The following is a 27,337-nucleotide window of genomic DNA, read 5'->3' as shown; positions in this document are numbered from 1 at the left end:
TTGCAGCTCTCAGACAGTTAATTTCAATGGTTTTGAAGTTCTGTTGACTTTATTAAATGCTCTCGTGTCAGTTCCGAAGTCCAGAACAATGTCTACCATCTGATTTATGTTTTTGTGAGTTTTGGTGTTGAAGACAAGAGAGTTTAGCCTAGGCTATTTAATTTCGATTTGATTCAACGGAGAATATTAATTTCGTGAGGAGGTTTTCCAAATATACAAGGAATCTGTGCTCATAGCCAGCATGCTGGCTTTCTTAGTTGGACTTTTATACCTAGTGAGTGGACGCACGGTGCGCGCTCAGGATGCGACAGGTAGCCGCTTCTTCTGCTCCGCCATCCCAGCGGGGTCCGACCCCAGCTGCTCGTTCGACCCCAATGGTAACCGGGTGCAGAGCACCAGCCCCGTAGAGGACGAGCTACGGAACACCATCCTCCAACTCCGGGAGACCATCCTCCAGCAGAAGGAGACTATCGTGAGCCAGCAGGGCACTATCAAGGAGCTGAACTCCAAACTGGCCCGCTGCGAGGCGGCCGCGGAGGACACTGCGGGCAGGTCCAGGGGCCAGAGCTCCAGGCGGAAGGACTACAGTAAGAACACCATGGGAGACCTTCCCAGGGACCCCACGGAAACTATAGACCAGCTGGGAAAGACCATGCAAGGGCTCAAGGGTCGGCTGGAGAATCTGGAGGTGAGATAAGGATGCTATAGTGGCTACAGTAAATTATATACATTTTAGTCATTTAGCAGACGCTCTTATCCAGAGCGACTTACAGTTAGTGCATACATTAATTATTATTATTTTTCATACCCCCCGTGGGAATTGAACCCACAACCCTGGCGTTACAAACGCCATGCTCTACGAACTGAGCTACATCCCCTGCCGGCCATTCCCTCCCCTACCCTAGACGACGCTGGGCCAATTGTGCGCCGCCCCATGGGTCTCCCGGGCGCGGCCGGCTACGACAGAGCCTGGATTCGAACCAGGATCTCTAGTGGCACAGCTAGCACTGCGATGCAGTGCCTTAGACCACTGCACCACTCGGGAGATACTAGGAATATGATATCATTCATGTCAAATGTTTTTTGTTTGTTATTATACACTGTAGCATTTTTGTATGGAGGTTGATCACCCCTATATGAATATGGATGTTTGTGGTTATAGCTACAGTCAATTATAATGATCATGCTTTTCATATAGCTCTTACATTGTGTATGGAGGTTATTCACCTCTTTTACCCTTTCACCACAAATGTGTAGCACCCACCACATCAGACATGTCTGATATTGAATGTAGCCTACACGATAAGACCACCCATTTACTCTTCCTTAAGATCAAAGGGTAATGTACTGTAACATGTCAGAAGCATGCTGCTTATCATTGATAAATCAAAGCAGCTGATATGAATAGACAATCAGCAACACACAAATTGGTGTCAACAGTGTCAGGCACCATCCGTGGAGAAGTCGAGCAGAGATGTGTATTTTCAACAATTCATATTCATATTTCCATGCAACACCACATGCAGTCTTGTCATTTTTCCAACTGCTTGTGCAATTTATGCCACAAATCATACAAACATTTCCACTGGCTCTGTATCCCCTGTATCATGGATGCAGTCCTATCTACGCAGCAAATAGAAGATGAAAAAACAGCCTTTTGTGGGTATGCCAACTATAGAATCAAATTATAATTCTATGATGCCCACAGCTTGGTTAGTTAAGGTGATTAGTCTCATTAATCTATTCTATTGGTTTCACAATCAAAGTCATGTGGGAGTGGCAGCCCCTGGAATAATCATAATCACACAGATATATATTTTTCTGGTGCCAGTGACTGAGTGTGCTGGTCTCACGTGGCTTCATGATGATCATATCTCTGGTTGTATCCAAAATGGCACCCTATTACCTTTGTAGTGTACTACTAGGAATATGGTGCTATTTGAGACACAGCCCATACCTCTCTGATAATATTGAGGTCATGCATGTTATTGTAACTGTGCAATCCGTTTGCGGCTGATGTAACCTTTATCTATAAGCACCAATCCTTTTTGTCGTAGATATAACACATAGCACAGTGTGGAATAAAACTGATAAAACAATCATTCAAGTTCAATAGGAACTCCATCTCTCTCTCTCTCTCTCTCTCTCTCTCTCTCTCTCTCTCTCTCTCTCTCTCTCTCTCTCTCTCTCTCTCTCTCTCTCTCTCTCTCTCTCTATTTATCTCTCTATTTCCTTCTCTCTCTCTTTCTCTCTCTCTCTCTCTCTCTCTCTCTCTCTCTCTCTCTCTCTCTCTCTCTCTCTCTCTCTCTCTCTCTCTCTCTCTCTCTCTATTTATCTCTCTATTTCCTTCTCTCTCTCTCTCTCTCTCTCTCTCTCTCTCTCTCTCTCTCTCTCTCTCTCTCTCTCTCTCTCTCTCTCTCACTCTCTCTCTCCACATTTATGGCTAATGCATGACAAAAAAATCGGTTATATAGGATATTCCATCTGTTTTTTTATCACTCTCAAAATCTTATGCACAAGGCAAATGACATCCTCTGGGGTTAGACCCCTCATAAATAAGCAGGACTAATTCAAATGAATGATTTTCAAAAGTGTGCTTGTGTGTGTTTGTTTGTATGTTTGGGGTGCTGCACTTAATTATTGCCCCAAGGGGTCCCCGAAAGGACATCCTCAGCATATATATCGTCCCAGTTCCTTGATCCTACCTCCACTCTGAACACAGCAGAACACAAACTGTGACTGAACAACAGAACGTCCGTATAAGGGATTAACTCTCTCTCTCCTCCCTCCATCGCAGCAGCAGCAGTTGCGTGCCAACACGTCAGCGGCAGCAGCAGCAGGTGTGGGTGGGAATGCAGTGGGGCCCCTACCGGCAGAGCTGCGGGAGCTGCTGAAGCACCGTTTGGGGGCCCTGGAGGGCCAGCTGCTGAGGAAGGTGGCCGAGCTGGAGGAAGAGAAGAGCCAGCTGTACAACGAGACGGCTGCCCACCGTCAGCGCACCGAGAGCACCCTCACCTCGCTGCTTGAGAGGATCACTGAGCTGGAGAGAAGTAAGGGATATGTTCTCACTGACCCTCCCTTTCTATTTCTAATCCTCACTCTTTCTCAGTCTCCATCCTTATTTACCCAGGCCAGAGGATCACAGAGCTGGAGAGAAGTAAAGGATATGTTCTCACTAACTCTCCCTCAGTCTCCATCCTTATTTACCCAGGCCAGAGGATCACAGAGCTGGAGAGGAGTAAATGATATGTTCTCACTGACTCTCCCTCGGTCTCCATCCTTATTTACCCAGGCCAGAGGATCACATAGCTGGAGAGAAGTAAAGGATATGTTCTCACTGACTCTCCCTCAATCTCCATCCTTATTTACCCAGGCCAGAGGATCACAGAGCTGGAGACGAGTAAAGGGAGCTGTATGCTCTCGTTCTCACCCTCTCTTTTTCCTCATTCTCTCTTTCTCTTTTACACTTTCTCTTTCTCTCTCTCCATTTTTATTTACCCAGGCTAGAGGGGATCGCAGAGCTGGAGAGTAGGGGTTTTATTTTCCGTCACTCCCCTCGTTCCCACCCTCACTCCCTTTCTCCCTCTATTTTTGCAGGTCCCCAAAAACTCACCTCCCCTTGCATCCTCTCTCTGTGGCCTTCTCTTCCTGTTTCTCTTTCTTTGATTCTCACACCAATTCTCTGTCTCTCTCTCTCGCTCTCGCTCTCTCTGCCTCTCCTTGTTTATTTTCTCTCTCTGTTGGAGATCAGAAAATAGCTGGAGAGAAATTCAGGGACCTCATCATCCCTCTTGAACCACCTTTGACTACAGACCGAACCACTCACATTCTGACTCTGACTCCCTCTTCCTCCTTATTTTGGATACTACAACACACATTCATTATTCGGGATCCCCAATAGCTGTTACTATAGCAGCAGGGACTTATGCTGAGATTTGGGTGGGGAGGCAGAGACCGTCTGACCATCTGATCTCTGTCATTGATCAGGCTCTCTCCATGCTCCCGAGTCTTCTCATTTTGATTCTGTCCCTCTCTCCCTCTTATTCATTATTTTCTTGCATTCTTCTCTGTGTTTCTCTCTCTTTTGCTCTCACTCTCACCTCACTGCCTCCAGAAAGACAGACAGTCTCTGATTCTCTCTCGCTCTCATTGTAACAGATGTGTATACAATATGCTGTCTTACTGACATCTCATCAATGTTTCAATTAAGACTGAAAGCCATACATGCTGTTATTATTCCACCAACCAGTGCCCATCCACATTTGCATTAATGTTCAATCATCATCATAATGTATTCCATTAAGCAGACACTTTTATCCAAAGCAACTTACAGTCATGCGTGCAAACATTTTACGTATGGGTGGTCCAGGGAATCGAACCCGCTATCCTGGCGTTGCAAGCACCATGCTCTACCAACTGAGCTACAGAGGACCTCATCATCATCAAGTTTAGGCTCATCAGAGGAGGAAGGGGAGGACCATCCTCCTCAGTGAATTTCATTTTTTTTTAAATAGTGAAACATTAAAAAACGTTATCATTTTTAGATGAAACTATACAACATTTATTCACGTCACCAAATAATTGATTAAAACACACTGTTTTGCAATGAAGGTCTACAGTAGATCAACAGCACTCTGTAAGGTAGGGCCATGGTGTAGCCGGAGGACAGCTAGCTTCCGTCCTCCTCTGGGTACATTGACTTCAATACAAAACCTAGGAGGCTCGTGGTTCTCACCCCCTTCCATAGACTTACACAGTACTTATGACAACTTCTGGAGGACATCCCCCTACCTATCAGAGCTCTTGCAGCATGAACTGACATGTTGTCCATCCAATCAAAGGATCAGATAATTAATCTAGTACTGAAAGCATAAGCTACAGCTAGCTAGCGCTGCAGTGCATAAAATGTGGTGAGTAGTTGACTCAAAGAGAAAGACGATAGTTGAACAGTTTTTAACAAATTAATTTCTTCAAAAATGAAGGAGGAGCAAGAGAGAGAGAGAGATCTATATTTCGTCCATTTTCTTCACTTTCACTTACTTACAGTGCCTTGCAAAAGTATTCATCCCCATTGGCGTTTTTCCTATTTTGTTGCATTACAACCTGTAATTTAAATTGATTTTTATTTGGATTTCATGTAATGGACATACACAAAATAGTCCAAATTGGTGAAGTGAAATGAAAAAAAGAATGTGTTAAAAAAATATTTTTAAAAAATAACGGAAAAGTGGTGCGTGCATACAGTGGGGAAAAAAAAGTATTTAGTCAGCCACCAATTGTGCAAGTTCTCCCACTTAAAAAGATGAGAGAGGCCTGTAATTTTCATCATAGGTACACGTCAACTATGACAGACAAATAGAGAAAACAAATATAGAAAATCACATTGTAGGATTTTTTATGAATTTATTTGCAAATGATGGTGGAAAATAAGTATTTGGTCACCTACAAACAAGCAAGATTTCTGGCTCTCACAGACCTGTAACTTCTTCTTTAAGAGGCTCCTCTGTCCTCCACTCGTTACCTGTATTAATGGCACCTGTTTGAACTTGTTATCAGTATAAAAGACACCTGCCCACAACCTCAAACAGTCACACTCCAAACTCCACTATGGCCAAGACCAAAGAGCTGTCAAAGGACACCAGAAACAAAATTGTAGACCTGCACCAGGCTGGGAAGACTGAATCTGCAATAGGTAAGCAGCTTGGTTTGAAGAAATCAACTGTGGGAGCAATTATTAGGAAATGGAAGACATACAAGACCACTGATAATCTCCCTCGATCTGGGGCTCCACGCAAGATCTCACCCCGTGGGGTCAAAATGATCACAAGAACGGTGAGCAAAAATCCCAGAACCACACGGGGGGACCTAGTGAATGACCTTCAGAGAGCTGGGACCAAAGTAACAAAGCCTACCATCAGTAACACACTACGCCGCCAGGGACTCAAATCCTGCAGTGCCAGACGTGTCCCCCTGCTTAAGCCAGTACATGTCCAGGCCCGTCTGAAGTTTGCTAGAGTGCATTTGGATGATCCAGAAGAGGATTGGGAGAATGTCATATGGTCAGATGAAACCAAAATAGAACTTCTTGGTAAAAACTCAACTCGTCGTGTTTGGAGGACAAAGAATGCTGAGTTGCATCCAATGAACACCATACCTACTGTGAAGCATGGGGGTGGAAACATCATGCTTTGGGGCTGTTTTTCTGCAAAGGGACCAGGACGACTGATCCGTGTAAAGGGAAGAATGAATGGGGCCATGTATCGTGAGATTTTGAGTGAAAACCTCCTTCCATCAGCAAGGGCATTGAAGATGAAATGTGGCTGGGTCTTTCAGCATGACAATTATCCCAAACACACCGCCCGGGCAACGAAGGAGTGGCTTCGTAAGAAGCATTTCAAGGTCCTGGAGTGGCCTAGCCAGTCTCCAGATCTCAACCCCATAGAAAATCTTTGGAGGGAGTTGAATGTCCGTGTTGCCCAGCGACAGCCCCAAAACATCACTGCTCTAGAGGAGATCTGCATGTAGGAATTGGCCAAAATACCAACAACAGTGTGTGAAAACCTTGTGAAGACTTACAGAAAACATTTGACCTGTGTCATTGCCAACAAAGGGTATATAACAAAGTATTGAGAAACTTTTGTTATTGACTAAATACTTATTTTCCACCATAATTTGCAAATAAATTCATTAAAAATCCTACAATGTGATTTTCTGGATTTTTTTTCTCATTTTGTCTGTCATAGTTGACGTGTACCTATGATGAAAATTACAGGCCTCTCTCATCTTTTTAAGTGGGAGAACTTGCACAATTGGTGGCTGACTAAATACTTTTTTTCCCCACTGTGTGTATTCAACCCCTTTGCTATAAAGCCCCTAAATAAGATCTGGTGCAACCAATTCCCTTCAGAAGTCACATAATTAGTTAAATAAAGTCCACCTGTGTGCAATCTAAGTGTCACATTATCTGTCACATGATCTCAGTATATACAGTGAGGGAAAAAAGTATTTGATCTCCTGCTGATTTTGTACGTTTGCCCACTGACAAAGACATGATCAGTCTATAATTTTAATGGTAGGTTTATTTGAACAGTGAGAGACAGAATAACAACAAAATAATCAGGAAAAACGCATGTCAAAAATCTTATAAATTGATTTGCATTTTAATGAGGAAAATAAGTATTTGACCCCTCTGCAAAACATGACTTTGTACTTGGTGGCAAAACCCTTGTTGGCAATCAAAGAGGTCAGATGTTTCTTGTAGTTGGCCACCAGGTTTGCACACATCTCAGGAGGGATTTTGTCCCACTCCTCTTTGCAGATCTTCTCCAAGTCATTAAGGTTTCGAGGCTGACGTTTGGCAACTCGAACCTTCAGCTCCCTCCACAGATTTTCTATGGGATTAAGGTCTGGAGACTGGCTAGGCCACTCCAGGACCTTAATGTGCTTCTTCTTGAGCCACTCCTTTGTTGCCTTGGCCGTGTGTTTTGGGTCATTGTCATGCTGGAATACCCATCCACGACCCATTTTCAATGCCCTGGCTGAGGGAAGGAGGTTCTCACCCAAGATTTGACGGTACATGGCACCGTCCATCGTCCCTTTGATGCGGTGAAGTTGTCCTGTCCCCTTAGCAGAAAAACGCCCCCAAAGCATAATGTTTCCACCTCCATGTTTGACGGTGGGGATGGTGTTCTTAAGGTCATAGGCAACATCCCTCCTCCTCCAAACACGGCGAGTTGAGTTGATGCCAAAGAGCTCGATTTTGGTCTCATCTGACCACAACACTTTCACCCAGTTCTCCTCTGAATCATTCAGATGTTCATTGGCAAACTTCAGACGGGCCTGTATATGTGCTTTCTTGAGCAGGGGGACCTTGCGGGCGCTGCAGGATTTCAGTCCTTCACGGCGTAGTGTGTTACCAATTGTTTTCTTGGTGACTACGGTCCCAGCTGCCTTGAGATCATTGACAGTATCCTCCCGTGTAGTTCTGGGCTGATTCCTCACCGTTCTCATGATCATTGCAACTCCACGAGGTGAGATCTTGCATGGAGCCCCAGGCCGAGGGAGATTGACAGTTATTTTGTGTTTCTTACATTTGCGAACAATCGCACCAACTGTTGTCACCTTCTCACCAAGCTGCTTGGCGATGGTCTTGTAGCCCATTCCAGCCTTGTGTAGGTCTACAATCTTGTCCATGACATCCATGGAGAGCTCTTTGGTCTTGGCCATGGTGGAGAGTTTGGAATCTGATTGATTGATTGCTTCTGTGGACAGGTGTCTTTTATACAGGTAACAAGCTGAGATTAGGAGCACTCCCTTTAAGAGTGTGCTCCTAATTTCAGCTCGTTACCTGTATAAAAGACATTACATTTACATTTACATTTACGTCATTTAGCAGACGCTCTTATCCAGAGCGACTTACAAATTGGTGCATTCACCTCATAGCCATAGGGATAACCACTTTACAATGTTATTTTTTTATTTTTATTATTTTTGGGGGGGCGGGGTGGGGGGGTGGGTTGGGGTAAGGGGGGGTAGAAGGATTACTTTATCCTATCCCAGGTATTCCTTAAAGAGGTGGGGTTTCAAATGTCTCCGGAAGGTGGTGAGTGACTCCGCTGTCCTGGCGTTGTGAGGGAGCTTGTTCCACCATTGGGGTGCCAGAGCAGCGAACAGTTTTGACTGGGCTGAGCGGGAACTATGCTTACGCAGAGGTATGGGAGCCAGCAGGCCAGAGGTGGATGAACGCAATGCCCTCGTTTGGGTGTAGGGACTGATCAGAGCCTGAAGGTACGGCGGTGCCGTTCCCCTCACAGCTCCGTAGGCAAGCACCATGGTCTTGTAGCAGATGCGAGCTTCAACTGGAAGCCAGTGGAGTGTGCGGAGGAGCGGGGTGACGTGAGAGAACTTGGGAAGGTTGAACACCAGACGGGCTGCGGCATTCTGGATGAGTTGTAGGGGTTTAATGGCACAGGCAGGGAGCCCAGCCAACAGCGAGTTGCAGTAATCCAGACGGGAGATGACAAGTGCCTGGATTAGGACCTGTGCCGCTTCCTGTGTAAGGCAGGGTCGTACTCTCCGAATGTTGTAGAGCATGAACCTACAGGATCGGGTCACCGCCTTGATGTTAGCGGAGAACGACAGGGTGTTGTCCAGGGTCACGCCAAGGCTCTTCGCACTCTGGGAGGAGGACACAACGGAGTTGTCAACCGTGATGGCGGGATCATGGAACAGGCAGTCCTTCCCCGGGAGGAAGAGCAGCTCCGTCTTGACAAGGTTCAGCTTGAGGTGGTGATCCGTCATCCATACTGATATGTCTGCCAGACATGCAGAGATGCGATTCGCCACCTGGTTATCAGAAGGGGGGTAGGAGAAGATTAGTTGTGTGTCGTCTGCGTAGCAATGATAGGAGAGGCCATGTGAGGATATGACAGAGCCAAGTAACTTGGTGTATAGCGAGAATAGGAGAGGGCCTAGAACTGAGCCCTGGGGGACACCAGTGGTGAGAGCACGTGGTGCGGAGACAGCTTCTCGCCACGCCACTTGGTAGGAGCGACCGGTCAGGTAGGACGCAATCCAAGAGTGAGCCGCGCCGGAGATGCCCAGCTCGGAGAGGGTGGAGAGGAGGATCTGATGGTTCACAGTATCAAAGGCAGCAGACAGGTCTAGAAGGACAAGAGCAGAGGAGAGAGAGTTAGCTTTAGCAGTGCGGAGAGCCTCCGTGACACAGAGAAGAGCAGTCTCAGTTGAATGACCAGTCTTGAAACCTGACTGGTTTGGATCAAGAAGGTCATTCTGAGAGAGATAGCAAGAGAGTTGGCTAAAGACGGCACGCTCAAGAGTTTTGGAGAGAAAAGAAAGAAGGGATACTGGTCTGTAGTTGTTGACATCAGAGGGATCGAGTGTTGGTTTTTTGAGAAGGGGTGCAACTCTCGCTCTCTTGAAGACGGAAGGGACATAGCCAGCGGTCAAGGATGAGTTGATCAGCGAGGTGAGGTAAGGGAGAAGGTCACCGGAGATGGTCTGGAGAAGAGAGGAGTCACAAGTCGCAAGATCGCAAGATTTTATCTGGAGAGAGAGGGGAGAAAGAAGTCAAAGCATAGGGTAGGGCAGTATGAGCAGGACCAGCAGTGTCATTTGACTTATCAAACGAGGATCGGATGTCGTCAACCTTCTTTTCAAAATGGTTGACGAAGTCATCCACAGAGAGGGAGGAGGGGGGGGGGGAAGGAGGATTCAGCAGGGAGGAGAATGTGGCAAAGATCTTTCTAGGGTTAGAGGCAGATGCTTGGAATTTAGAGTGGTAGAAAGTGGCCTTAGCAGCAGAAACAGATGAAGAAAATGTAGAGAGGAGGGAGTGAAAAGATGCCAGGTCCGCAGGGAGTCTAGTTTTCTTCCATTTCCGCTCAGCTGCCCGGAGCTCTGTTCTGTGAGCTCGCAATGAGTCATCAAGCCACGGAGCTGGAGGGAAGGACCGAGCCGGCCGGGAGGATAGGGGACATAGAGAGTCAAAGGATGCAGAAAGGGAGGAGAGGAGGGTTGAGGAGGCAGAATCAGGAGATTGGAGGGAGAAGGATTGAGCAGAGGGAAGAGATGATAGGATGGAAGAGGAGAGAGTAGCGGGAGAGAGAGAGCGAAGGTTGCGACGGCGCATTACCATCTGTGTAGGGGCAGAGTGAGTAGTGTTGGAGGAGAGCGAGAGAGAAAATGATACAAAGTAGTGGTCAGAGACATGGAGGGGAGTTGCAGTGAGATTAGTAGAACAACAGCATCTAGTAAAGATGAGGTCAAGTGTATGGCCTGCCTTGTGAGTAGGGGGGGTTGGTGAGAGGGTGAGGTCAAAAGAGGAGAGGAGTGGAAAGAAGGAGGCAGAGAGAAATGAGTCAAATGTAGACGTAGGGAGGTTGAAATCCCCCAGAACTGTGAGGGGTGAGCCATCCTCAGGAAAGGAACTTATCAAGGCGTCAAGCTCATTGATGAACTCTCCAAGGGAACCTGGAGGGCGATAGATGACAAGGATATTAAGCTTAAATGGGCTAGTGACTGTGACAGCATGGAATTCAAATGAGGAGATAGACAGATGGGTCAGGGGAAAAATTGAGAATGTCCACTTGGGAGAGATGAGGATTCCTGTGCCACCACCCCGCTGACCAGATGCTCTCGGGGTATGCGAGAACACATGGTCAGACGAGGAAAGAGCAGTAGGAGTAGCAGTGTTTTCAGTGGTAATCCATGTTTCCGTCAGCGCCAAGAAGTCGAGGGACTGGAGGGTAGCATAGGCTGAGATGAACTCTGCCTTGTTGGCAGCAGAACGGCAGTTCCAGAGGCTGCCTGAGACCTGGAACTCCACGTGGGTGGTGCGTGCAGGGACCACCAGGTTAGAGAGGCAGCAGCCACGCGGTGTGAGGCGTTTGTGTAGCCTGTGCGGAGAGGAGAGAACAGGGATAGGCAGAGGCATAGTTGACAGGCTGCAGCAAATGGCTACAATAATGCAGAGGAGATCGGAATGAAATGAACTAAACATCTGGGAAAGGAGAGAGCGGGGCCTCCCTCACCACAACTCCCAAATATAACTCTCCCAACTTCCACCTCAGAAACTATAATTGTTGTAAACTACAGCGGTTCAATGTTTTCTAGGAATAGACTAACTTAGTTTATTCAGCTAGCTAACTAGGTGCAGTATTACTCCGTGAAAATCGTCCGGGCACCTAGTCATAAGACGCCACAGCCAGCTAGCATGCCGGACTCCAACAACACGGTTTAGCGCCAATACTCAGCCACAACAAACCACCAGTGTATCAACACGCAAGCAGATCGTTCGTGTCCGTGTCTAACGTTGTGGGTTAGTCCCGACAGCTTGAGCGAGTCCGTCGTCAACTTATTCAGCCAGTTAGTTAGCTAGAATAGTTAGCAAACTAGCTAGCCATTGCTTTCAGACAAAGAAGAACCCCTCCTTTCACGGCACGAACACACAGAGAGAGCCAAACTAACGTTAACTAGTCACCCATGTCCCAAATTCCTTCAACGACTCGGGCTACCAATATGTAAAAAACAAAACACAAATGTAGTTATGACTTACCCCTAGCAGCTACTGTTAGCTAGCCAAGTGCAAAGCTAGCCACTGAATTGACTCAGCCAGTTCGCGTCTGTTCGCTCGGTCGTTCCAGCTATTGTTTACTAGTAGCTATCCAGGTAGCAACAAGCTAGCTAAATTTCAAGCACAGTAGCCACTTGCTACCTAACGTTAACGGTTCAGACAATGAGGTTAGAAAACAGCTGAATAGTAGGCAATTATTGTATGTAATTATTGTAGGCAGCCAGCTGGCGTAATTACAGACACTCTCAGGCGTGAAACAACTATACCGTTGCTAATAGCTACTCGCCAGCTAGTCCAGGTGGTGGGTTAGCTAGCTAGCTTCGTGCTACACCGGGCACAGCCGAATACAATACTAACCTACAATAATTACATACAACAACCCACGATAACTACCTACAATACCTAACTACAATCTAAATACATAGTTTAAGCCTTACTCGACAAAGCCCAAGCTATGTATAAGCTATGTATAAAGCCAAGCTTACCCGACGCCAAGCTTACCCGACGACCTCCTCCTATATATATATATATATACAGTGGGGGAAAAAGTATTTAGTCAGCCACCAATTGTGCAAGTTCTCCCACTTAAAAAGATGAGAGAGGCCTGTAATTTTCATCATAGGTACACGTCAACTATGACAGACAAATTGAGGATAAAAAATCCAGAAAATCACATTGTAGGATTTTTAATGAATTTATTTGCAAATTATGGTGGAAAATAAGTATTTGGTCACCTACAAACAAGCAAGATTTCTGGCTCTCACAGACCTGTAACTTCTTCTTTAAGAGGCTCCTCTGTCCTCCACTCGTTACCTGTATTAATGGCACCTGTTTGAACTTGTTATCAATATAAAAGACACCTGTCCACAACCTCAAACAGTCACACTCCAAACTCCACTATGGCCAAGACCAAAGAGCTGTCAAAGGACACCAGAAACAAAATTGTAGACCTGCACCAGGCTGGGAAGACTGAATCTGCAATAGGTAAGCAGCTTGGTTTGAAGAAATCAACTGTGGGAGCAATTATTAGGAAATGGAAGACATACAAGACCACTGATAATCTCCCTCGATCTGGGGCTCCACGCAAGATCTCACCCCGTGGGGTCAAAATGATCACAAGAACGGTGAGCAAAAATCCCAGAACCACACGGGGGGACCTAGTGAATGACCTGCAGAGAGCTGGGACCAAAGTAACAAAGCCTACCATCAGTAACACACTACGCCGCCAGGGACTCAAATCCTGCAGTGCCAGACGTGTCCCCCTGCTTAAGCCAGTACATGTCCAGGCCCGTCTGAAGTTTGCTAGAGTGCATTTGGATGATCCAGAAGAGGATTGGGAGAATGTCATATGGTCAGATGAAACCAAAATAGAACTTTTTGGTAAAAACTCAACTCGTCGTGTTTGGAGGACAAAGAATGCTGAGTTGCATCCAAAGAACACCATACCTACTGTGAAGCATGGGGGTGGAAACATCATGCTTTGGGGCTGTTTTTCTGCAAAGGGACCAGGACGACTGATCCGTGTAAAGGAAAGAATGAATGGGGCCATGTATCGTGAGATTTTGAGTGAAAACCTCCTTCCATCAGCAAGGGCATTGAAGATGAAACGTGGCTGGGTCTTTCAGCATGACAATGATCCCAAACACACCGCCCGGGCAACGAAGGAGTGGCTTCGTAAGAAGCATTTCAAGGTCTTGGAGTGGCCTAGCCAGTCTCCAGATCTCAACCCCATAGAAAATCTTTGGAGGGAGTTGAAAGTCCGTGTTGCCCAGCGACAGCCCCAAAACATCACTGCTCTAGAGGAGATCTGCATGGAGGAATGGGCCAAAATACCAGCAACAGTGTGTGAAAACCTTGTGAAGACTTACAGAAAACGTTTGACCTGTGTCATTGCCAACAAAGGGTATATAACAAAGTATTGAGAAACTGTTGTTATTGACCAAATACTTATTTTCCACCATAATTTGCAAATAAATTCATAAAAAATCCTACAATGTGATTTTCTGGATTTTTTTTCCTCATTTTGTCTGTCATAGTTGACGTGTACCTATGATGAAAATTACAGGCCTCTCTCATCTTTTTAAGTGGGAGAACTTGCACAATTGGTGGCTGACTAAATACTTTTTTCCCCCACTGTATATATATATATATATCATTGGGCATGCATGAGAACCGACTGATGTTGTTACTGACAAAAAGATACAAAGATACCAGGTGGTACAATACCTGGAGTGGACCAGGAGTGGAGCGGTGGGGACGTCATGTCGCCCAACGAGGGGTCAGGCTCTTCACCTGGGAGCCAGAAATCTTTCTGATTGAGAGGGGGTCAAATACTTATTTCCCTCATTAAAATGCAAATCAATTTCTAACATTTTTGACATGCGTTTTTCTGGATTATTTTGTTGTTATTCTGTCTCTCACTGTTCAAATAAACCTACCATTAAAATTATAGACTGATCATTTCTTTGTCAGTGGGCAAACGTACAAAATTAGCAGGGGATCAAATACTTTTTTCCCCTCACTGTATACACCTGTTCTGAAAGGTCCCAGAGTCTGCAACACCACTAAGCAAGGGGCACCACCAAGCAAACGGCACCATGAAGACCAAGTAGCTCTCCAAACAGGTCAGGGACAAAGTTGTGGAGAAGTACAGATCAGGGTTGGGTTATAAAAAAATATCAGAAACTTTGAACATCCCACGGAGCACCATTAAATCCATTATTTAAAAAATTGAAAGAATATGGCACCACAACAAACCTGCCAAGAGAGGGCCGCCCACCAAAACTCACGGACCAGGCAAGGAGGGCATTAATCAGAGACAACAAAGAGTCCAAAGATAACCCTGAAGGAGCTGCAAAGCTCCACAGCGGAGATTGGAGTATCTGTCCATAGGACCACTTTAAGTCGTACACTCCACAGAGCTGGGCTTTACGTAAGAGTGGCCAGGAAAAAGCCATTGCTTAAAGAAAAAAATAAGCAAACACGTTTGGTGTTCACCAAAAGGCATGTGAGAGACTCCCCAAACATATGGAAGAAGGTACTCTGGTCAGATGAGACTAAAATTGAGCTTTTTGGCCATCAAGGAAAACGCTATGCCTGGCGCAAACCCAACACCTCTCATCACCCCGAGAACACCATCCCCACAGTGAAGCATGGTGATGTCAGCATCATGCTGTGCGGATGTTTTTCATCGGCAGGGACTGGGAAACTGGTCAGAATTGAAGGAATGATGGATGGCACTAAATACAGGGAAATTCTTGAGGGAAACCTGTTTCAGTCTTCCAGATTTTGAGAGTGGGACGGAGGTTCACCTTCCAGCAGGACAATGACCCTAAGCATACTGCAATAGCAACACTCGAGTGGTTTAAGGGGAAACATTTAAATGTCTTGGAATGGCCTAGTCAAAGCCCAGACCTCAATCCAATTGAGAATCTGTGGTATGAATTAAAGATTGCTGTACACCAGCGGAACCCATCCAACTTGAAGGAGCTGGAGCAGTTTTGCCTTGAAGAATGGGCAAAGATCCCAGTGGCTAGATGTGCCAAGCTTATAGAGACATACCCCAAGAGACTTGCAGCTGTAATTGCTGCAAAAGGTGGCTCTACAAAGTATTGACTTTGGTGGGTGAATAGTTATGCACGCTCAAGGTTTCTGTTTTTTTGTCTTATTTCTTGTTTGTTTCACAAGAAAAAATATTTTGCATCTTCAAAGTGGCAGGCATGTTGTGTGAATCAAATGATACAAACCCCCCAAAAAATCCATTTAAATTCCAGGTTGTAAGACAACAAAATAGGAAAAATGCCAAGGGGGGTGAATACTTTCGCAAGCCACTGTAGCTAGCAAATCCAGCTAGCTAGTTTAGCGTACTCAAACACCCGACTCAAACAGAGGGATGCCACAGTATGTTAGCTAGCTGGCTATGACTATCCAACCCTGGAACTCTTCCAAGTCAAGGTAACTTTTTGCGTGTGATCAGGGATGTATTCATTCCGCCAAATGAAGCAAACAGAAGCAAATGGAACGAAACGGGGATAAACATACCTGAATTTGTCCAATAGAAACTCTTGTTTGCAACTGTTGGACTAATGATTACACCCTTGATCAGCTAGATGCAGGCAAGAGTGTGTCACTGTCTGTCACCTCAAATCTTTCTCTTGACCTGTGTGTACCTGTGTTGTAAACTTTCATTCATAGGCTAGGTTGTATCAACCTCATGATGGGTATAGGGAAAATTTGAGTATCATGTAGTAGCCTAAACCTAACGATGTTACATTGAACTGGGTGAATGGAATATGAATGACAGTCATTCAGTATGCTGTAATAGAAATAAGGCCATGCTCATAAATTTGTTTATCATCCTCCCTCATCTTAAACGGCACCGACCACCACTGTCATCATCATCATCACCATGACCATCACCATCACCATGACCATCACCATCACCATGACCATCACCAACATCCAACCCTTACATACAATTTACGACAGTCCAACATCGTCAAAGTCAACGGCCCACTACCCATTCTTGCTCATTAGCTATATAGTGGGCCAACAGTGGTAGTAGACACTACTAACAGTGGAAGGCTGTCTGTCTACTTTGGACGGTGCACTGTTGGGCTACTACTATCATCGGCTGCAGACACAGTCTGATATCGACTTGCTTACAATAGTGAGGTGGCCCACAGCCACCAATGGTCCGATAAGAGCCCCCTATGTGGGCAGACACAGTGGTGTATGTTAACAGTGCAGGTCATGACCGATGATTATCATTATCTAATCATTTCCACACCTCTGTTTGTCTTCAGGTAACAACGCATTTAAGTCACCCGAGGATTTCAAGGTGTCTCTCCCCCTGCGCACCAACTACCTGTACGGACGCATCAAGAAGAGTCTCCCTGAGATGTATGCCTTCACAGTGTGTATGTGGCTGAAGTCCAGCGCCAGTCCTGGTATAGGAACCCCCTTCTCCTACGGGGTGCCAGGACAGGCCAATGAGATCGTGCTCATTGAGTGGGGCAACAACCCCATAGAGCTGTTGGTCAACGACAAAGTAAGTCCTAGTCTTTTATTGATTGTCCATTCCAAAAACAACTCCTGGGCTACGGCCACAAAATACTAATTTACTCTAAAGAACTTGGTTACAGTTGAGCTTGTATCATTGTGCATTTTCTATTACAATAACAAACTATGACGATTGAATAGACACAGAACAATAAAGCCAGCACAGAAAAGTAACTGAAATGGTGTTGATGTAGAGTCATGTTGTAGTCCTTAAACCATACCTCTGCTGTAGTCTATATTGCAGCTGTTTTCAGGGAGTAGACCCAACAGGAACTTGAACCTGGGTCCAGCGACTATCCACCCAACACCTTAGCCGTTACACCAAGAGGCCCACACCTCTTGTCGAAGGTGCTAGGTTGGCTTAAGGTCGCTTCAATATTTACATTTAATACTGAGAATTAGACACTTTCCCCCCTTGTTAACCAAAACTTTTTGAAGGAAGACTTTTTTGAAGAATTTCGCTACAATTAATATTTCATTGGTTTCTGTCTTCAAAGGAATACAACCATGGCAATCGTGGTGTTTGGATAGACAACGCGAATAGTTTCTTTTTTCTGTGCGCTACTGCAGGATAACTGAACCTAGGGGCTCAGAGGGAATTGAGTTTGGCTGAAGTGAAGTAGGGTGGGTTTTCTTCGGTTATGGGGTTGGATTTGGATTTGTGTTGGCCATCTGGTTTATTGGCAGAGGCAGTTTTCCCCACAGCTCTGGTTTCACCATGCATTATACATGTGTGTATGTCAGACAAACACTAGAAAGAAAGAGAAGGAGAGCGAAGAGGGGAGAGAGAGAGAGAGAGAGAGAGAGAGAGAGAGAGAGAGAGAGAGAGAGAGAGAGAGAGAGAGAGAGAGAGAGAGAGAGAGAGAGAGAGAGAGAGAGAGAGAGAGAGAGAGAGAGAGAGAGAGAGAGAGAGAGAGAGAGAGAGAGAGAGAGAGAGAGAGAGAGAGAGAGAGAGAGAGAGAGAGAGAGAGAGAGAGCATGAGATGGGAAGAGGGAAGCAATACAGCACCAGAGAATAGAGGAACCAGTGAAAGTGAGAGTGAGAGAGGAGGAAACAGAGGGTCAGAGAGTGTATGTGTGAGAGAGGATGAAATCATGAATATAACACACATTTTCGTTGCAAAATGTTTTAAAACCTAACGAACACGACCCAGGCCTGCATGGTGATTCCTGGTAATCTAATCAACAATTTAAAGTTAGAATGTTACACCATGTTCTTTTGGCAATGGTACACCATTCATCTCGTGCAAATGCTCTAGTGCTCCAAAATTAGATTTATCCAGCTCACACGGTCAGGGAGAAACTCCTGGCTCTGGGTATGATATCAGACCTAGTGTCCTCAGGTTGACTAAGGCTCAGGGATATTATTAGAGGGCAGTAATTAGGTCCTGGATTTTCCACAGTATCAATGATCTGGCTGATTGGCTTTAGTGTAAATGTGACATGCTGGAACACCTTTGAAGGTCAAGGGTCTAGTTTCTCATGGGAGGGATTAAGAGCAGACAGGAAATTGTTGGTAGTAGCCTCTGTGACAGAGTGTGTCATGGTCTCTATGGCTCCTATATAACCTCTATATAAAGCTAATGACTTCCACTTCCATTCTCCCCTATGCTGAATCCTCTGTGGGCCATGATGTCATTGTAAAGTCTGGGTAAAGTGCTGATGTTGTAACCTTTCGTAACCTGTGCTATTTCTTTCTGGTCTTGTTTTCGAAGTGCAATCCCATATGACTGCAATTTCTACAGTATATTGCCCCTATGTCACTTTACTCTTTATAAACTATTTGTGAAGTGCTGGTGTTGTCTTGCTCTATTTGGCCCTGTGTTGTGTGTCTCAGTCAAAGCTTCATTGTGCCATCTGCCCAGTGATATATAGTCTCTGTGAGGTCAGAAAGTAAAGCATTTGTGCTCTCTTGCCTCTTATGCCAGATTGTACGGTTCAACTTGAGCTCTATTGCCCTATCTGCCCTGGGATATTCTACCTGATAGTAAAGTCTAAAATAAGCTCTTAAGGGGAATCCTATCCTTCACTTGAGTGATGTTCTTCTAAGTCTCCCATAGACATCCATGCATGACTAAGTGAAAATTTGACTTAAGTGGAAGTTAAGATTCACCACACAAAGACAAAAGGCTCAACAGAATAAACACAGGTATTCTCTTGCCCCTTTTTCCCCTGTTAGTATAGCACCTCTAACATGAATTACCCTCCTTGCCCCTCTTACCCTCTTTGCCCCTTTTACATTTACATTTCTGTCATTTAGCAGATGCTCTTATCCAGAGCGACTTACAATTAGAAGTGTATCCCATCTAACGTTCTACTGCCCATCTCGCCCCTCTTACCCAGGTGGCCCAGCTGCCCCTGTCGGTGAGTGACGGCCGCTGGCACCACATCTGCATCACCTGGACGACGCGGGATGGATTCTGGGAGGCATACCAGGACGGGGAGAGGCTGGGCACTGGGGAGAACCTGGCCCCCTGGCACCCAATTAAACCTGGAGGGGTGATCATCCTGGGACAGGAACAGGTGGGGCTCAGCCAGGCTCTGATGTACACCCACCGGAGAGAGAGAGGGGGAGGGTGTGTGTGTGTTCCCCCTGGAGAGGGAGAGATGAACAGGGGAGAAGGGGGAAGCAAGGCTCTTGTCACGCTATCAACACCCCTTTACCATTACCTCACCTCTCTGCCTGCCTTAACCAGTATCAGCACACACAACATAAGAGCATTCCCCGTGGGAGATGCATTATTAGTGTGACACTCCAACAGATATCTCTATGACAGCACTTTACTATCTCTACGGCGATGTACTACAGTACACTGACTGTATAAATAATTCCCATAGGGACCTATTAATGTAACACTACATACAGTGGGGGGAAAGATTATTTAGTCAGCCACCAATTGTGCAAGTTCTCCCACTTAAAAAGATGAGAGAGGCCTGTAATTTTCATCATAGGTACATGTCAACTATGACAGACAAATTGAGAAAAAAAGAATCCAGAAAATCACATTGTAGGATTTTTTATGAATTTATTTGCAAATTATGGTGGAAAATAAGTATTTGATCACCTACAAACAAGCAAGATTTCTGGCTCTCACAGACCTGTAACTTCTTCTTTAAGAGGCTCCTCTGTCCTCCACTCGTTACCTGTATTAATGGCACCTGTTTGAACTTGTTATCAGTATAAAAGACACCTGTCCACAACCTCAAACAGTCACACTCCAAACTCCACTATGGCCAAGACCAAAGAGCTGTCAAAGGACACCAGAAACAAAATTGTAGACCTGCACCAGGCTGGGAAGACTGAATCTGCAATAGGTAAGCAGCTTGTTTTGAAGAAATCAACTGTGGGAGCAATTATTAGGAAATGGAAGACATACAAGACCACTGATAATCTCCCTCGATCTGGGGCTCAACGTAAGATCTCACCCCGTGGGGTCAAAATGATCACAAGAACGGTGAGCAAAAATCCCAGAACCACACGGGGGGACCTAGTGAATGACCTGCAGAGAGCTGGGACCAAAGTAACAAAGCCTACCATCAGTAACACACTACGCCGCCAGGGACGCAAATCCTGCAGTGCCAGACGTGTTCCCCTGCTTAAGCCAGTACATGTCCAGGCCCGTCTGAAGTTTGCTAGAGTGCATTTGGATGATCCAGAAGAGGATTGGGAGAATGTCATATGGTCAGATGAAACCAAAATAGAACTTTTTGGTAAAAACTCAACTCGTCGTGTTTGGAGGACAAAGAATGCTGAGTTGCATCCAAAGAACACCATACCTACTGTGGAGCATGGGGGTGGAAACATCATGCTTTGGGGCTGTTTTTCTGCAAAGGGACCAGGACGACTGATCCGTGTAAAGGAAAGAATGAATGGGGCCGTGTATCGTGAGATTTTGAGTGAAAACCTCCTTCCATCAGCAAGGGCATTGAAGATGAAACGTGGCTGGGTCTTTCAGCATGACAATGATCCCAAACACACCGCCCGGGCAACGAAGGAGTGGCTTCGTAAGAAGCATTTCAAGGTCCTGGAGTGGCCTAGCCAGTCTCCAGATCTCAACCCCATAGAAAATCTTTGGAGGGAGTTGAAAGTCCGTGTTGCCCAGCGACAGCCCCAAAACATCACTGCTCTAGAGGAGATCTGCATGGAGGAATGGGCCAAAATACCAGCAACTGTCACGGTTTCGGCCGAGGCTGCTCCTCCTCCTTGTTCGGGCAGGTTTCGGCGGTCGTCATCCCCGGAGTACTAGCTGCCACCGATCTATGTTTCATGTTCGTTTGGTTTTGTCTTGATGTTGTACACCTGTGTCTAGTTAGTCCTCATTAGTGTCCTATTTAGTTCTCGTTGTGTGTATGGTGTTGTGTGTGATTGCTCTTCTGTTTGGTGTTCTGAGCTACGTATCTTCCCTCCGTTGTTTGGAGAGGTTTTCGCACATGTTAGTGCGCCTTTTGTTTGACGCCTGTGTGCGCCTTTATTTCGCCTCCGGGCTTATAGTTCTCGTGTACTACGTGAATAATTCACTAAAGTCTTTTGGACTTAGCTTCTGCGTCCTGCGCTTGATTCCTGCACCACACCCACCTTCAGCACCCCTGACAGAACCCCACACCTTTATGAAATGGAATCAGCAGGAGCAACAGTCACGCCTGAGTCGCTGGAGGAGCATGTCCGCGGCCAGGATGACCAGATCAGACAACTGGGCACCGCTCTACAGGACGTCATCAACACCCTGCACCGATGGGAGTCCAGAGGGGTACCCACACCTCCACCTACCCTGCCACCCCCATCGGCCGGTCCACCAGTCCCAGGTCCGGAACCCAGTGGGATTCGGCTCTCGCTCCCGTGGGCGTATGACGGAACAGCTGCCGGGTGTCAGGGGTTCCTCCTGCAGGTGGAGCTCTACCTGGCCACTGTACACCTGGTGTCCTCGGGACACGAGAGCGTTTCCGCCCTCATCTCCTGTCTCACGGGCAAGGCGTTGGAATGGGCCAACGCCGAGTGGAGGAGGATGGACGCCACCACCATCTCCTACGCCGAGTTCTCCCTTCGCTTCAAGGCCGTGTTCGACCATCCACCTGAGGGCAAAGCTGCGGGGGAGCGTCTATTCCACCTGAGACAGGGGAGGAGGAGCGCACAGGCGTTCGCGCTGGAGTTCCGGACTCTAGCGGCAGACGCAGGGTGGAATGAACGGGCCCTCATTGACCATTTTCGATGTAGCCTACGGGAGGACGTTCAACGTGAGTTGGCCTGCAGGGACACCAATTTCACCTTCGACCAGTTGGTCGATATGTCCATCCGTCTGGACACCCTGCTGGCCACCCGTGGACGTCCCGAGTGGGGTCCGTCCATTCCACCCTCCGGCACCTCCGAGCCGAGCCCTATGGAGTTCGGGGGTGCTGGCGCTAGAGAAAGGAGGAGGAGGAGCCCGAGGGGGCCTGTCCCCTGCACCAAGTGCGGTCGTGGAGGGCACACTGCGGCCAGGTGCTGGGGAGGGTTCCCCGAGGGAGGAGACAACAGGCCACGCACTGGGGAGCCTTCCCAGGTGAGTAGACGCCCCACTTACCCAGAGCTCTCTGTTGCGCACTTTTGTATACCTGTTTGTTTTCCACAGGTTGCACCTCATTCCCAGCATAAGGCGCTAGTAGATTCAGGCGCAGCTGGGAATTTTGTTGATCGGAAGTTTTGTTTAGATTTAGGGATCCCTCTCCTGCCTGTTGACAAGCCTTTTCCCGTTCATGCTTTAGATAGCCGCCCGTTGGGGTTGATTAGGGAAGTCACAGCGCCACTTAGGATGTGTGCGCAGGGGGGTCATGAAGAGACTATACAGTTGTATCTGATCGACTCTCCTGCGTACCCGGTGGTGCTGGGAATTCCCTGGTTAAGCACCCATAACCCTGCTATTTCGTGGCAACAGAGGGCTCTCAATGGGTGGTCTGCTCAGTGTGAGGGGCGATGTCTGGGTGTTTCCGTAGGGGCGACTTCGGTGGAAAGTCCAAACCAAGTGCCCGCACCTTCCGGCTGAATATGGGGATTTAGCTCTCGTGTTTAGTAAAGCTAGGGCGACGCAGCCTCCTCATAGACAGGGGGATTGTGCGATTGATCTCCAGGCAGGAGCAGCGCTCCCACGGAGCCACGTGTATCCTTTGTCTCAAGAGGAGAGAAAAGCTATGGAAACTTACATAGCCGAATCTTTGAGACAGGGATACATACGGCCCTCCACTTCTCCCGCCTCCTCAAGCTTCTTTTTTGTGAAGAAAAAAGATGGAGGGTTGCGCCCGTGCATCGATTACCGTGGTCTCAATCAGATTACTGTGAAATACAGTTATCCACTCCCTCTGATTGCGACCATGACGGAGTCATTGCATGGAGCGCGGTTTTTCACAAAACTGGATCTCAGGAGCGCGTATAACTTGGTGCGCATTAGGGAGGGCGACGAATGGAAAACAGCGTTTAGTACCACGTCAGGTCATTTCGAGTATCTCGTCATGCCATATGGGTTGATGAATGCTCCATCAGTCTTCCAATCCTTCGTAGATGACATTTTCCGGGATATGCAGGGAAAAGGGGTGGTCGTGTACATTGATGACATTCTAGTGTACTCGTCTACCCGAGCCGAGCATATAGCCCTGGTGCGTCGTGTATTGAGGAGGCTGTTGGAGCACGACCTATATGTCAAGGCAGAGAAATGTCTGTTTTTCCAGGAGTCGGTCTCCTTTTTGGGTTATCGGTTGTCCGCGTCAGGGGTGAGAATGGAGGTGGATCGTGTGTCAGCTGTGCGTAATTGGCAAACCCCAACCACTGTCAAAGAGGTGCAGCAGTTCTTGGGCTTTGCGAATTACTACCGGAGGTTTATCCGGGGTTTTGGACAGGTGGCAGCTCCCATCACGTCCCTTCTGAAAGGGGGTCCGGTGCGCCTGCAGTGGTCAACTGATGCGGACAGGGCCTTTAGGAGACTGAAGGACCTGTTTACGTCGGCTCCGGTGCTGGCGCATCCGGACCCCGCATTACCCTTTCAGGTCGAGGTGGACGCGTCTGAGGCCAGTATAGGGGCCGTACTCTCTCAACGGTCCGGCACGCCACCTAAACTCCGCCCCTGTGCTTTTTACTCTAAAAAGCTCAGCCCGGCGGAGCGAAATTATGACGTCAGGGACAGGGAGCTGTCAGCTGTAGTTCAGGCCCTTAAGGTGTGGAGGCATTGGCTTGAGGGGGCTCAACACCCTTTCCTCATTTTGACTGACCATCAGAACCTGGAGTACATCCGGGCAGCGAGGAGACTGAACCCTCGCCAGGCTCGATGGAGTATGTTTCTCGCCAGGTTCGTATTTAAAATCACGTACATCCCTGGGTCCCAGAATGGTAAGGCAGATGCGCTGTCCCGGCGGTATGACACGGAGGAGAGGTCCGTTGAGCCTACTCCCATACTACCGGAGTCTTGTCTTGTGGCACCGGTGGTGTCGGAGGTCGATGCTGAAATCGAGCGAGCGTTGCGTACCGACCCCAGCCCTCCACAGTGTCCTGAGGATCGGAAGTACGTTCCGCTCGAGATTCGGGATCGACTCATTTACTGGGCTCACACGTCACCCTCCTCTGGACATCCGGGTATTGGCCGGACAGTGCATTGTCTTAGCACTAAATACTGGTGGCCCACGTTAGCCAGGGATGTGAGGGTTTATGTCTCCTCCTGCTCGGTGTGCGCCCAGTGTAAGGCGCCCAGACACCTGCCCAGGGGTAAGTTACAACCCCTGCCCGTTCCACAACGACCATGGTCCCACCTCTCGGTGGATTTTGTGACAGACCTTCCCCTCTCTCAGGGGAATACCACCATCCTGGTCGTTGTGGACCGGTTTTCTAAGGCCTGTCGTCTTCTCCCTATGTCGGGTCTTCCTACTGCCCTACAAACCGCAGAGGCACTATTTACCCACGTCTTCCGGCATTACGGGGTACCCGACGATATAGTGTCTGATCGAGGCCCCCAGTTTACCTCCCGAGTATGGAGAGCGTTCATGGAGCGTTTGGGGGTCTCGGTGAGCCTTACCTCAGGGTACCACCCGGAGAGTAACGGGCAGGTAGAACGAGTCAACCAGGATGTGGGTAGGTTTCTGAGGTCGTATTGCCAGGACCGGCCTGAGGAGTGGGCTCGGTACATTCCCTGGGCCGAGATGGCCCAGAACTCTCTCCGCCACTCCTCTACCAACCTAACCCCCTTCCAATGTGTGTTAGGTTACGAGCCGGTTCTGGCACCTTGGCAGCAGAGCCAGATCGAGGCCCCTGCGGTGGATGATTGGATGAGGCGCTCGGAGGAGACGTGGAACGCTGCACATGTCCACCTGCAGCGGGCCATCCGTCGTCACAAGGCGAGCGCCGATCTCCACCGCAGTGAGGGGCCGGTGTACGCACCCGGAGATCGAGTCTGGCTCTCTACCAGAAACCTACCCCTCCGCCTGCCCTGCCGGAAGCTGGGTCGGCGGTTTGTGGGGCCTTTTAAAGTCCTGAGAAGATTGAACGAGGTGTGTTATAGGTTACATCTGCCTGTTGAATATAAGAATATTAACCCCTCATTCCATGTGTCTCTTCTCAGGCCGGTGGTAGCTGGTCCACTCCAGGAAGGTGAGATAGGAGAGACTCCTCCGCCCCCACTGGACATCGAGGGGGCTCCGGCGTACACCGTTCGGTCCATCTTGGACTCAAGACGCCGGATGGGGGGTCTCCAGTATCTCGTTGAGTGGGAGGGGTTACGGCCCGGAGGAGCGGTGCTGGGTGCCGCGAAGGGACATCCTAGACCCATCTCTCCTGTCGGAGTTCCACCGGGACCATCCCGCACGCCCTGCTCCGCGCCCTCCTGGTCGTCCCCGAGGCCGGGGTCGGCGCACGGCTGGAGCCGCGCGTCAAGGGGGGGGTACTGTCACGGTTTCGGCCGAGGCTGCTCCTCCTCCTTGTTCGGGCAGGTTTCGGCGGTCGTCGTCCCCGGAGTACTAGCTGTCACCGATCTATGTTTCATGTTCGTTTGGTTTTGTCTTGATGTTGTACACCTGTGTCTAGTTAGTCCTCATTAGTGTCCTATTTAGTTCTCGTTGTGTGTGTATGGTGTTGTGTGTGATTGCTCTTCTGTTTGGTGTTCTGAGCTACGTATCTTCCCTCCGTTGTTTGGAGAGGTTTTCGCACATGTTAGTGCGCCTTTTGTTTGACGCCTGTGTGCGCCTTTATTTCGCCTCCGGGCTTATAGTTCTCGTGTACTACGTGAATAATTCACTAAAGTCTTTTGGACTTAGCTTCTGCGTCCTGCGCTTGATTCCTGCACCACACCCACCTTCAGCACCCCTGACAGCAACAGTGTGTGAAAACCTTGCAGAAAACTTACAGAAAACGTTTGACCTGTGTCATTGCCAACAAAGGGTATATAACAAAGTATTGAGAAACTTTTGTTATTGACCAAATACTTATTTTCCACCATAATTTGCAAATAAATTCATTAAAAATCCTACAATGTGATTTTCAGGATTTTTTTTCTCATTTTGTCTGTCATAGTTGACGTGTACCTATGATGAAAATTACAGGCCTCTCTCATCTTTTTAAGTGGGAGAACTTGCACAATTGGTGGCTGACTAAATACTTTTTTTCCCCACTGTAGCTGTTGGGTCACATTGGTGTGACTACTTTGTTTAGCATGTGTGGTACTAGTCTATGTGGAAAGCTGTAGTGCATGTTGTTTGTCTTTCATGGGCAAAATTGCAATTGCAGAGTGAAATTACAGACGCACAGAGAAAACCAATAGCAGAGCAATAGATCTGTCACATCTATCAGGCATTATATTCAATTTATTAGATTGTCATTCTGTTCCGGCTATAGCCAAATTGTTGATGTCTTTGAATTCTTGTTAAACGCAGAAACAATTAATCACCCAAGCTATGACGTTTCTGCATACTGATGGAATTTTAAACACAGTCCCTCTCCCTCTACAGGACATCGTGGGGGGTCGTTTCGACGCCACCCAGGCCTTCGTTGGCGAGCTGAGCCAGTTCAACATGTGGGACCGGGTCCTCCGGCCTGTGGACATCATGGGAATGGCAAACTGCTCCTCCTACATGCCCGGAAACGTTGTTCCCTGGATCGACACCAATGTAGAAGTCATGGGAGGAGCATCCAAGGCGGCGTTGGAGATCTGTGAGGACCGTATGTTCGAACCATAA

General features: G+C 47.6%; 1 protein-coding gene across 1 annotated transcript; it reads left to right on the top strand.

Moving 5' to 3' along the window:
• Positions 1–241: 241 nt before the first annotated feature.
• Positions 242–27,337, top strand: LOC311103745 (neuronal pentraxin-2-like; the record flags this gene model as incomplete). The annotated part of the gene is made up of 5 exons (XM_084145387.1): positions 242–688; positions 2,798–3,050; positions 16,900–17,144; positions 19,499–19,678; positions 27,110–27,337. 5 exons carry the CDS (start codon positions 242–244, stop codon positions 27,335–27,337), a joined length of 1,353 nt encoding a protein of 450 aa, XP_084001513.1.

The sequence above is a fragment of the Coregonus lavaretus genome, assembly GCF_964263955.1.
Source record: "Coregonus lavaretus genome assembly, chromosome: 28".
NCBI lineage: Eukaryota > Metazoa > Chordata > Actinopteri > Salmoniformes > Salmonidae > Coregonus > Coregonus lavaretus.
This window is presented reverse-complemented; position numbering and strand designations above follow the sequence as displayed.